The 13,391-nt window shown below is 41.2% G+C and overlaps 1 protein-coding gene across 1 annotated transcript; it reads right to left on the bottom strand.

Annotated features, from left to right (window-relative positions):
* Positions 1-5,641: 5,641 nt before the first annotated feature.
* On the bottom strand, positions 5,642-11,734 carry LOC114429405 (interferon-inducible GTPase 5-like). Its single transcript, XM_028398271.1, has 4 exons — positions 11,538-11,734; positions 11,176-11,314; positions 7,533-8,042; positions 5,642-6,807 (listed from the first exon to the last, which is right to left on the bottom strand). The coding sequence occupies exons 3-4, from the start codon at positions 7,984-7,986 to the stop codon at positions 6,182-6,184; spliced, it is 1,080 nt and encodes a 359-aa protein (XP_028254072.1). The 5' UTR covers positions 7,987-8,042; positions 11,176-11,314; positions 11,538-11,734; the 3' UTR covers positions 5,642-6,181.
* Positions 11,735-13,391: the final 1,657 nt, after the last annotated feature.

The following is a 13,391-nucleotide window of genomic DNA, read 5'->3' as shown; positions in this document are numbered from 1 at the left end:
CCAGGTTTGACCATATATTTCCACAATGCAAAGGGGCAGCGATGCTGTTCCCTTCCTCCTGAAGTCAATCACCATCGCTCTGGTTAAGCAGTAGGTGATTCCCTCCAGCCCACTCCACAAATCTGTCCACCAGCCTCCTGTACTTCTCCTCCAGTCTACCACATACACCCAACAACTGCAGTCATCAGAAAACTTTAAGTGACAACTTCAACCAGCATAGAGAGCAACAGCAACAGAAAGCCCAGGAAGAGGTACAGCTCCTGCAACTGCAGATACAAAGGCATCGTATTTTATTTGGGACTGGAAAGCTTCTTTCTTTTTCTCTGGGTTGATGGTTGGCTTGGCAATGAGCAGAGCGTTCTTCTTATATCCAGGAAACTTATTCTCCAAGGTCTCATGGGCAGCAGTGGCTCAGTAGAGCAGGGTTGTCCAATAACCGGAAGGTCAGCGGTTCGACCCCAGCTCTTTAGCAAGCAAGGCACTTTACCCATTGCCGCATTGTATGAATGTGTATGGCGGTGGTCGGAGAGGCCGTAGGCGCACCTTGGCAGCCACCTCTCTGTCAGTCTCCCCCAGGGGCTACCACTGGTAGTTTACCACTGAATGAATGTGAATTCATGTGAATGTGGTGTGAATGAATAATGCATCTCAATGTAAGCGCTTTGAGTGTATATAAGTCCGTCAATATATATATATATATTATATAAGTCAATAAAAGACCGCTGCATTATTATTATCATGTAACAGAGGAAAAACATACAGTATATTAGTGCTAAAATACACAGTGCATGGATCACCTACACAGCACAGAACAGCACATAGACCTTGGTACAGGTTAGAGACTATATACAGGCTATGTATGGTCAACACATTTATGTGTTAATCAGCCGAAGAAGCAAAATGATTGAATGTCAGACTTAAATTTAACAGCTGGAAGCACATATTCTGTTCTTCTGTTCTGTTAATCTAAAAGAGGGTCATGGGTCATTCATATCCCCTTTCCTCCAAATTGTTGTTCAGTGTAACAAAATGTATGAAAATAAAGATAATAATACCACTGCGCCACTGCTGCCTGCAGTGGTAGTAACTGGCTGAGAGGCCAGTTACCATCCAGGGGCATGGATCTAAGTAATAAGATCAATAAACTTTAATTTCTAAAGAAAATGCAACACTGGAGTGTAAATATGTTCAGCTCTGTTGTAGTACTTATTGTTTCAGGCTAAATAAAGGCGTGTCTGTGTGTGTGCTGTCTCTATCTCTTGTTGGCACAACTAAACACACATCATGTGGGATACATCTTTCTTCCGTGAACAGCAGCATGAATGTCAAATTGATGTATTTCAGTTTGTGTGCGTTCAATTCAATTCAGTTTTATTTAGGGATGTCCCGATCAGGTTTTTTTGCCCTCGAGTCCTAGTCCGAGTCATTTGATGTTGAGTATCTGCCGATACCGAGTCCCGATCCAATACTTTCAAGATTGTCTATAAATACGGCAAATAGCAAGTAACTCGTTGCAGCAAAACCTGTGTGTGTGTGTGTGTGTGTGTGTGTCCCGAGCGCCACGCTAAGTGATTTCGGACGTGCAGCAGCTGCCGCTTGTCCCGTCATGGCTTAGAGAACAGGATGTTATAGCATATTTCAATGGCAAAAATAAAAATAAAACCACGGACATCAGCACCGTTAGCTTAGCCTAGCGTAGCCTTAGAGTTCAGTCTATCCAACTAGCATGTCGTTCTCTGTCCGAAGGTGGGAGTATGTGCAGATTAACACACACACAGACACATGCATGAAGGTTTTCATGGCTTCTGTTATGATCTGGCTCTATATAGAAATTAAAAAGAAATGAAATTGACATGACCTGATATAATGATGGGGAAAACACTGAACTGATTCTTAAATATGGTATTTGGATAATTAGGATATATATTTTGTGCTCATCTATGGTATTTCAAGAGTGTTAAAAGTAGAAAAATCCTCAACAATGTGAGCCGAACCGAAAACAGTGACCTCAAAACCATGAAACATGGATTTGGTGAACCGTTCCACCCCTACAAAAATATAATAATTTACAATAGCGTTTTTTTTTCTTGTTTTTTTTACTATGCATGTTGCTATTTTTCCATTGGAAAACTTTTCCAGAACTCAATGGTCCCTTCCCTTAAAGCAGATTTGAGTTGGTCTTCCTCACAAAGATCGATCATCTCCAAATCAGCCGCAGCCTTGTGTGTGACTAACGGGTCGATGAGGAACGTAATCTGTGGCCTTTTCAGTTGTAATCACAGACCCGGGTCACAAAGCATTCATGCAGGTTTTCAACCAGTGTTACATATCTGGCTCTTTGGTTATTCAGGGCAGCGCCTTGAACAGCTTCAGTTTGTTGACAAACGCACACACACTTTGCACCAGGTCAGGCGGTGAGCTGAAGTGGCGCTGAAGATTTGAAGCTTTGAAATGCACTAACATTGTCTGACATAAAAGGCAGGCTTGTCATTAACAACAATTAACAAAAAAAATATAGGCTCTCCCACTCTGTTAAAACGTCTGGTTTTCATTTTCATTTTGCTGTGCATTTTTTCCCTGCCACTTTCAGAGTGAACATGACACAAATTGTTTACTTAAATGATCGTGCCTGTACTGAGAAATGTTGCAGTGTTTTCTTCTCACGCACATGCGCATTTGACGAAAATACCGTATTAAGTGAAGCGAACACGCACATTAAAAACACACAAACGCAAACTTCAATATGAACGAGTGGCCAACCGGCTCAGGAACCACGGGTTGGCCACTCCTGGTTTACTATCTGCAACACATCTAAAGATATGCAGTTAAAAACGTTTATAAGAAAATGTGTAGGCAGATTATCAAGTGAGCATGTTGTAGGTTTTAACTGAAAACAGTTTCTATTAGTGCTGTTGTAACGGTCTCTGAGTCCCGTCTCTGCATTGTGTATTTTTATATTAAGACAAATCCACTTCTTTTTTGTCTCAGCTCGCCGTTTATTGAGCGTGTCCACACAGTCAGTATGGAGGGGGCGGGACACCACCTGGAAGCAGGAGCACAACCTCTCTCTCACAATGGCCTGAGCTCCGCTTCGAATACACACACTATAATACAAAGCATGAGATTAGCGAACGTAGCATTTAAGCTATTCCCCCACAATGCAGCACACTTAAATAACATCAACAGAAATAATACTGCACACTCTAGGCAGTGGTGCCTTTGAAAACATTCAGTTGCCACATGTGGGTATTTACCTTACAATGCATATAAGAACATAAATATCTCAGCGCCAGTTCCCACCCACGGGTGAACATGACAACTGTGACATACATATGTATAATGTTGATGAAGATTCTCAGTCATCCAGGTCATCATACGTAGAGAAGATTGAAGCAAGGCGTCTGGACTTGTAGAGTTTTCTAGAAGACGTTTCGCTGCTCATCCGAGCAGCTTCATCAGTTCTAACTGTTTGGTGGGGAAACGTGGTTTATATGTGGTTACAGACCTCAGTGGGTGGGTCTGGGTAAAACTTAAAAACTGAAAAAACACTAGCACTAAATGTTTCCATACTTACCTGTGATGATCTGGCTGACTGGGCCAGGTGTGTCTAACGACTGGCTAACGACTATGAAACTGCCGGAGGGGGACTGGTTGACAGCCCTTTGTTCTTACTGTGAGTATGTGCAAACTTCCTGGGAATGGATGGAATCACTGCATTGTATGTGGTAGAAAGATGATGTCTGAGGCCACCACCTCTGTTAAGGGAAGGTTTTTCCAGCTTAACATAGATGGCTTCCTTGACTCCTCTTTCATACCACCTTTCCTCTCTGTCTAAAATGTGAACATTGTTGTCCTCAAAGGAGTGTCCTTTGTCTTTGAGGTGGAGGTGAACAGCTGAGTCTTGTCCTGAGGAGGTGGCTCTCCTGTGCTGAGCCATTCTTCTGTGGAGTGGTTGTTTAGTTTCTCCAATGTACAGATCAGAGCATTCCTCACTGCACTGGACTGCATATATCACATTGCTGTGTTTCTCCCTGGGAATCTTATCCTTCGGGTGAACCAGTTTCTGTCTCAGTGTTGTCATAGGTTTGAAATGGACCGGGATGTCATGGTTGTTGAAGATCCTGCGGAGTTTCTCTGATACTCCTGACACATATGGAATGGAGATGTTCTTTCTCCGCCTGGTGTCGTCGTTTCTTGTTGTTGGGGGGTCTTGTTTTTGTGGCTTTGATAAGTGCCCACTTCGGGTAGCCACAGGTTTGCAGGGCCTTCCTGATGTGGTGTTGCTCCTTCTTCTTCCCCTCTGAGCTGGTTGGTACAGTTTCTGCTCTGTGCTGCAGGGTCCTGATGACTCCCAGCTTGTGTTCCAGTGGGTGGTGTGAATGTGAATCAAACAGGTACTGGTCCGTGTGTGTGGGTTTCCTGTGCACTTCCACATTGAGGCTCCTGTCCTCAATATGTATTGTGCAGTCCAAGAAGGCCAGATTGTTGTCCTTGGTGTCCTCCCGACTGAACTTGATGTTGTTTTATATATATATATATATAATATTTTCTTCCCTCCGTTTTCCAAAATAACATCATGCACACATCATCGTTCATCATCGTTCATCAAAAAACCCGCATAAATACGCTCCCAAGAGCCGTCATAACTACACCAGGCCTGTGGATGTGAGTGTAAGAAGAAGGACAAAGCCGTGCAATCAGAAGCCTCCGCGACACAGTCTGGCTCTTTGCGTCAGTTGTTCCAAAATTGCTGAACCTGGAGACCTAACATGTCTCTGCTCCTAAGAGGAGCTGTATCTGCAAATGCAAGCATGTGTTTTCAAAATGTGTCTGTTTTTATGGGATCTACTGTAGCAGCAGCACCAAAAAACAACAGGGGTCTTGGAGCACCGCGAGAGAAAGACAGAGGTGTGTGCATTTATGCAATCATACTATGTACTGCCCTGCATCTGTGCTCCCTTTGGATATAGTTTAATGATAAAACTGGTATGATCAGCAGACCACCATGAAATGAAATGAAACTAAACGTAAATAAAGACGAGACTGCATATGGATTGTTTGATGATCTTGTATTAACGGTAAGAGCTCTCACTCCTTCAATCATTGTATCAAATGTATTTAATGCAGCTAGTAATAATTACTGTTATTTGTGTGCACACTAACTGAAACCCTGGCCCTGTGTCTCATCCAGGCCAGGTTTTGATGGCGAGCTACTGATAAGGCCTAGAGCCTGAACTCAATTCATCTCAACTCAAGATGGGAAAAGACTTTTCCACCTCAAGCCTGAGGAGTCCCCTTTCCAAGCTAGGCTGGTAGGAGAGGCCACGTCCCTCTCCACACAGACAACTTCCACACTGCCCCTTTCGGGCCCCTGGGTTTAATATGGACATTGGGAGAGATGAGTGAAGTTGAATGAATAACATTCAAGGTACAATCACTTCGATTGTAACCATGTAATGTTGAAATTGATGACAACTTGAAATGGCCATTCAGATTCTTTGTTTCATGTCTGTTGTTCCATGTTTCCAAATCCATGTTTGTTGTTTGTCTGCAAAGTCCATAATATAAGGTACCATTAAAACACAAACCCTGTCTCTGTCTCCCTCCAGTAGACGGTTTCCTAACTTCCTAACACCAAAAGTCCATGATAAAATATATTTATTTTCTATTTTAAAAAATAACATTGATTAATACATTTCGAGATGATATTGCACATTCAGTAGCATGCATTACACACAGTGCAGCCTATAGGATGATGAAGCATCTGATGCTGAGGTGAAATTTTGCTTAGGGCCCCATAAAGGCTTGGGCCGACCCTGTGTATTAGTAATATCTAAGTGAGATAAAAAACAACAGTAATGACAGAACAAACCACTATATCCAAATATAAAAACTGTAGTACCAGTGACCGAAAAAAAACTTGTTCTCCACAGAAACCACCAGAGGTCAGCAAACTCTCATTACGTTTGAATTGCAAATGTTTACAGTTTTTCTCATTTGTTTACACACATTCAAAAATAACACACACTATAGGCAAAACCCCTCAATTCTCCTGCAAAATGAAAAATTACATTCTAAGCCTTCTTTTATCTTTACTAGGATTTAGTCTTAATTATAAGGTATTTTTTTTCTGAGGCGAGTTTGCATATTTTTTGTTAAAGTAAAGTCAACTATCTACATTTTACTGTGAAAAAGCCTTTGTAAAGACTCTCTGTGCATCTTCAGCGAGCATGTTGAGGATGTAATTCAGAAGTCTGCTGGTTGTGAAAGAAGAGAGAGCCGCTGCTACAGGAATTCCAATAAATGGAATGAACCTGGACCCTTCCTCTGCTGCCATTAAAAAAGCTGTGCCTGACAGAGTGGCCAGCACCTTCAATATTAGCTCCTTAGTTATTTCTGCTGCAGCCAGTGGTGAAACAATGACACCATGCAGATCATCATATGACACACCTGTTCTGACAGCAAGCCTCTTCATTGTTGGAGTATCAAGGCCAAACCCATGTACATACTGTGTGACAGCAGCAATCAGTATGCCTACATCAACAGCAGTAGAAAGACCAGGAACAGGAACAGCTGCTCCAACTGCAGATGCAGCAGCATAGTACTTTATTTGGGCTTGAAAATCCTTTTTCTTTCTCTCAATGATCTCCAGGCTGGTGATGGGTGTGGTCATCAGCAGAGCGTTCCTCTTGTGTTCAGGAAGTTCTCTCTCTAATGTCTCCTGTAGCAGAGGGAAGTCATACTCCTGAATGTTAAAGCTGGACACCAGGAAGACCTGTGGAGACTCAAAACCTGCATCTTGAAGACCTGTGTTATACAAAAAGGACAAAATACAACACTTACAATCATTCATTAATAATGACTTTCACTCTAGTTGACAAAAACATGAGTGGAGTGTTTTTGTTTTTTACATATACAAGAGAACAGTGAACGAAAAAACAGTTTGTGAGATCAACATTACATTAATATGCACAGTTAAAGCTAACGTTTTAGGGAATGACAAAGCAGTGAGAAGGGATTCTGGCTTGTTGGTGTTAACCTGCCAGAAGATTATCTACACCATATGTTGACAATGATACAAGTTGAGTAAGACAGTCTGTTACGGCCAGTGGATGGCCCTTTGTTTGGAGGAGGTTTGTGACTCGTGGAGATCCACAGCTTGTTTTCTTGTCTCTTTTATTAACAAAGAATGATTTTCTCCATAGTTGTCCTCCACAAAACAAAATTCAAAATAAGAACTAATTAAATCAAATTGCGGTAACAAAACCGTATCTCTCCTCCTCCTGACTTCTTTCTCCTACACACACCTTGCCCCACCTGTCTGCAGGTGTTTTAGAGTTGATTGCCAGGGAACAGCGATCCATTCATTCTATACAATCAGTGAATTTTATCTATAAAAATAATTCAAATCATAATCTAATCAGTAGCAACATACATTCTGATTGTAAACATATTTAAGTAAATTCAAAATTAATCTGGCTCCAACAGTTAACAGTTACTAATAAGATTAAATATGAAAACAGAAAACTTGCCTTCAATGCAGTTGTTTATGATGGCTGTCAGAGTCTCCTCTCTGTTGAAGCTGGTCTTGAGTTTCTTCTTTTCATTATATAAATCACTGTCGATCTTTGAGCGGACAAAGTAGAACTTTTTCTTCATCTTCTTTATCTCCTTTGCGAGTCTGACATCATTTTCTGTGAAGCGGTTGGCTGAGATGATGATGAAGAAGTCACATTTGTCTAAGTTTACTTTCTTCGTATATCCAGCAGCTCGATTCTCATCGCTGCCGATACCAGGGAAATCCCAGAAGGTCACATTAGCATCCCTTGGGTGGAGGTATGGGTCGGCAGTTTCGGTGGTTTCCGTACAACCAGTGCATGCAGCTCCATCATCTCCATCATTTAGACCTCTAAAAGCATTAATAAAGGTAGATTTACCAGAGCCATTCTCTCCAGTGACGCCAATGTTGAGCGGGATGTTTTGCATTTCCTCTGTAGCTTGTTCTGCAGCTTTGAAGAAATGTCCGTGGTGTTATTCAATAACTGAAGTAAAAGAGAGGTCAGTGTTACTACTGTGTATAGATATAAATATTTTCACAAGAAGTACAGAGGAGCTGCCTCTGTGCATAATAATAACTAACACACAAACATAATATTAGGCTGCATCTTCATTTGAATAATCTGATAAATTAGAAGGACATAGAAGGAAAGGTGTGACTCTAAAAACTTAACATACTCAAGTTCACTATAACCTAAATCAGGGGTGGCCAAACTTTTTTCGAGGAGGGCCAGATTCGATAATGCGAAACTCTCCGAGGGCCAACAGTCCCCGATGTCATTATTTTAAACAATAAAAACTGTGTATGCTGTTTTGTAATATGTTACATCTTACACAGCAAACAAAATAACACCTTAGCATTCAGATGAACAGATCAGAAAATGTTATCTGAATATACAGCATAAATTTAAAACTTTAAGAAACTGTGTGGTTGTGATAACAGAGCAACAGGCAAGTTATCGACTCTACTGTGCAGGTGAGATCTGATCATGTGTGGCAGGTCTGGTTTAGGAGCTGAAGACATCAGTAAAATGTCAGGTTGACTAGGTGGGAGTCATTTAGTGCTGATCTCAAAGGGTCTGGTAATTTAATGTTTACACAGGTTTTCAGTGCATGTCAACGAGACGTAAAAACGTGATGACGTGCCTTACGACAGATGAGTACTGAATTACGGAGTCTTGTTGAGAGAAGTGCCGCGTCTCACTGTACAGCTGACAGTTTAACAACAGAGAACATTATCACAGTTTATCACACTACACAAACTAATTCATGGTTTACAAATGTTCGCATTTCTGGAGAGTTGCTTTTATCCAGCCGCCGGTAAAAAGGCCCGAGCAGGCTGCCGGCCAGGACGCAGCCTCCCCGTGCAGCAGGGAGCAACGAGCGTCCCTCTCCCTGTCCATCATGTCGCTTTAACAGCTCTAGCATCGCTCCCTGCTGCCCGGCACGGGCAGCCCGCTCCCATGCGCCCCGTCTATGAATTCTAATAGGGCTACTATACTACAACTAATAATAACAATATTTCGTGCGCACGTTATACATAATTCATGGCCACAAGAAGATAGAAGCCGCTGGCCATAGAAAATCCGACTTCGGGCCGCAGTTGGCACGCGGGCCGTAGTTTGGACACCCCTGACCTAAATGAAAGCATCTTGTTCTACCTACTGGAACTAGTTACTGGAACTTGGTACTTAAGTAAAAGTACCATTACCCAGCAAAAGACTTAAGTACATTCTTTTAAATGTACTTAAAGTATATATATATATATATATATATATATATATATATATATATAGGTTAATTAATCTCTTGCAACTTGCAATGCCTCTCTAGTTTCTCCTGGAGAGATTTTAAATAGACCATCCCTGGTGTTTTCATCTCTCAGGTAACAGAGAGTCAAAGTTACTGTTGTATTTTGAAAAATACATTATTATTAATTATTCTTTACATTTTTTACATTTTTAAATTCTGAAATATCTGTGTACAGTACAGTATACATCTATGATTTAGAGATTTTTTGAGCACTGAGACCAAAAAGTCAGTCACGGTTGTTTTTAAACCTAAAAGGTAACAACTTTAATTAAAAAAAGAGCTGAGACAACACAGAACACTTGACTTGAATTGACTTGAAATACTGTACTGTTAATGCACATTATCAATTCTGTTTGATGTTATGATTAGATACATTACAATTACATTACAATATTAGGATTCCGGTTATAAACAGAGTGAACTATGCAGTAGACTTCTGCTACTGGAGTTCAAATAGCATACAGCCATGTATTCAGTGACCAATGAAAACACATCAGGTGACTCAGTCTAAACCGTTCAGTTCGAGACTATCTCTCCAGCAATATGACTACTGGATCCATACTCCGCGAGACAAAGACATTTTTCCCCCCTGCAGACGTTACGCCCACAAAATGACGTCATTTTTTTTGTCTCTGACCGCCCGCTGATCCGCACTCCTGTGCACAGGGTCCGGGCCGAACTTTGTCTTTCAAGGCTGTGCGGCAACCATGCTGTGATTGGTCGGAATTTATTGTGGGCGTGATGAAAGTGGAGAAGCGCAAGAGCCTCTCCAGGTATATAGGTAGGTGTATAAACAGCGCTGATTCAACAGATTTAGATAAGACCATACTGGTTTTGCATGATGAGCAATAAAAGAAAGAAAGAAAGGCAAGTCAGGGTGATTTGTCACCAATAACTCCAGACAGCCATTCACACATACCAGATGGTGACTGTTATTACCATTCTATATACTCCTACATACCCGGGCATAACAGGCTCGTTAACAATGTCTGTATATCTTTGCTATTGTTACTTTTAATGTCGCATCTTCAGAGCTCCTCACCGGACAGTTTGAAGTATCGCAGGCACATTGGAACACAGTAGATGTGCAAATGTGGTCATAAAGGCACAAACACTGAATCTTTGCTATTGTTACTTTTAATGTCGCATTTTCACAACTCATCGCCGGACATCTCACGCTGTTGCAGGCACCCTCTCTGTATAATGCCCTCTTGCCATGGCACAAGTCCTTGTGGTGTGTTAAAAAACTCAGTAAAGTCTTTCCTTATAGTTTAGTGGGCGGGCCGTATGAGGAGTTCTGCACACACGCGTCTCGCGGAGTATGGTACCTCAGTGCGGAAAAGACCTTTTTTTTGTATCTCTTACCACCCGTGGAGCGCGTTCTCCGCTCTTTGTCTCGCGGAGTATGGAACAGCCTGAGAGGCTAATTATTTCTCCGCATGTTGTTGAAATGCATGTCTCACTCTCACTGACTTGACTGCACACACCGTATAGCATGTTTAACTATATATTTCAGGAACCTGACTGTACGGAAAATCCAAAGTCAGTAACCTGTGACCCACACTGACAATATTTCAGAGCGCCCCCTAAAGTTCTCAAAGTAGGCTTTCAGGGAAACCTGTGTCCTTTTTGGCTGGTGCGACTTGTAGTCCGGAAAATACGTTCTCTTTCGTGTCGAGACTATCTCTCCAGCTCCCCGTACATATGGAATATGCAGGGTGGAGAGATAGTCTCTCCACTCAGAGAACCAAGGTTACAATGTAACCCAAATAATAATAAATATAAAAATGTTAGCTTGTAATTTACCTTCTTAAAACACTCGCCTGGATCCAAACTTATGAGTCCTTCCACAGCAGTGGGCTCGTCTGGTTTGAAAGTAGTTTCACTTTGTGGCCAATAACCTGTCTGCAAATGACACCGGGGCGGTGTCATTCTCTGGCAATATCTGTGGTTAGAAAGGAAGTCTAAGACAGACGTGTCCAAGTCCATATTCATATATTTCATAAAATCAATAATATGTGGTCCGCTGTTGTCCACAGTATAAAATAAACGTGTTTAAAAAAGCAAATTAATATTTCACAACAAGATGGCAGCAAACGTGGCCAAACTCAAAGACTAAGTGACTCCCACTTGCGTGACATCTTGCGCATTAGAACCTTGAGACAGACCTGATTCACTGCAGTTCCAAAAATAACCCGAAATCCGTGAAGTAGTCAGCTTTGTTTTTTTACAGATATTATCGATGTTTTAAGGCTGTAAAATAACTCACTACATACACTTTTCTCAGACAGGCAGTAACATTCTCACACTTTTCTCTCTTGTTTATTAAACACTGTCAGAGTTCAAACCTAAAATAAGTCCAGTATTATAGAATGAAACCAAAGATCTAAACCTGTTTTCAGTACGCATCCTGCACTGTACAGGAGACACGGGACGGGAGGAGTTTGATTGACACTGGCCAATCTGGTATCCGGACGCAGAACATGACACAATGCACTGTAAAAAATTGCATTCAATTTATTTATTTATTTATTTCAACCGTCATTTATCCAAGTCAGACCGTTTTTAGATCAACCTGCAGAGAGCATAGTGAAAAAAAAACAAAAAGGAAATATAAAAAAGCAATCCCCCGGTTGCCAGCATGTAAAATTCATGCTGGCCCATATGACAATTTGTTGTTTTTACGCCAATGTGGCCCCTGAGCCAAAAAGTTTGGACAGCCCTGGTCTAAGAAGACTGTCAAAGAAGACACATTAAAATAACTGAAGCTATTCATAAATGTGGATGTTGGAAAATGATGAGTGATTGTTGCACTCTGTTCAGAATGACTGATTGACACATTATATTACAATAAGCTGTGTGTATCTCATTGTAACCAGCTATATCTAAAATGATTGTACTATAATAAATCTGTCTTCATTCAGTTCGCTGAGTCTGTCATGATTGAAATACTATTTATATATTTATTAATATTTCATGCGATGTTGCAGGCTAACTAGCCACAGCAGTTGGGTAAAGCTAAAGTCACCATGTTAGTTTTGAATGTTTTGAATCCTCAGTACATTTTGTCCCTACATAGACAGTCAGTTTATGTTTTGTTTTGCTTTTTTAACTTGCAAACTCCTCCTAGGGGAAATGTCCCATCAAGCTGAAAATTTGTGTGCTTGCCCTTAAGGAGTTGGGACCAGTGGTGGAGGAAGTACTGAAGCTTGGTACTTAAGTAAAAGTACAAATACCCAGCAATATATATACTCAAGTAAAAGTAGAAGTGCTACATCAACAATCCTACTTAAGTCTTAAGTTCTTACTTTTAAATGTACTTAAAGTATTAAAAGTAAAAGTACTCACACACCAAATATATACTACTAAGTTACAAAGTTAATAAAACGTTCTAATGAAGAAAGTATTAACCTCATCAGCCTCGAGTAACCTTAACTAAAACACTGTGAGTGATGAAGACAGATCCACAAGACACACGTCATGATTTGCACCATCAGTGAGGAGGGCTGAGGTATATATGTGTTTTTGCTAATAGTAAGGCAGGTGAAGGTCTGGGTGGTTGAGCTAAGGCCCCCTCCCCACCTATGTGGCTATGCAGACTGAGGTGGACCTCTTGCAGTCTTGCATCTTATGCTTCCAGTTTGGTGAAGTACTGACACACAGGTGTTGGTAAATTTCATAAAGACACTTTAAGCATGTTGATTGACACTGTAAAAGTGTGGTCATAAAGTTGAATTGATCTGTGTAGTGTTATGTTCAAGACAGTATTAAATTAAAGGTAATTATAGTTAAGGATGTCCTCTGACACCCGAGGCTCCGACACATGCACGGTAGCTCATGAAGCAATTGTTTCGAACCACTGGGCCGAGGCTTGCCTCGGTCACGTGACTAGTGACGTTTGAACCACTTCAGTGACGTTTGAAGCAGTTGAGTGCTTCGAACGGCATACGAGTCATGTGAGTTATGTTTGGTTACCGAGATGAACTTCAATGCCGCATGACTTTTTGTAGAGTGTGTGGTGG

This window comes from Parambassis ranga, unplaced genomic scaffold (assembly GCF_900634625.1).
Source record: "Parambassis ranga unplaced genomic scaffold, fParRan2.1 scaffold_131_arrow_ctg1, whole genome shotgun sequence".
Taxonomy (NCBI): Eukaryota; Metazoa; Chordata; class Actinopteri; family Ambassidae; genus Parambassis; species Parambassis ranga.
The sequence above is the reverse complement of the archived record's forward strand: the minus strand, read 5'-3'. Positions and strand labels throughout refer to the sequence as shown.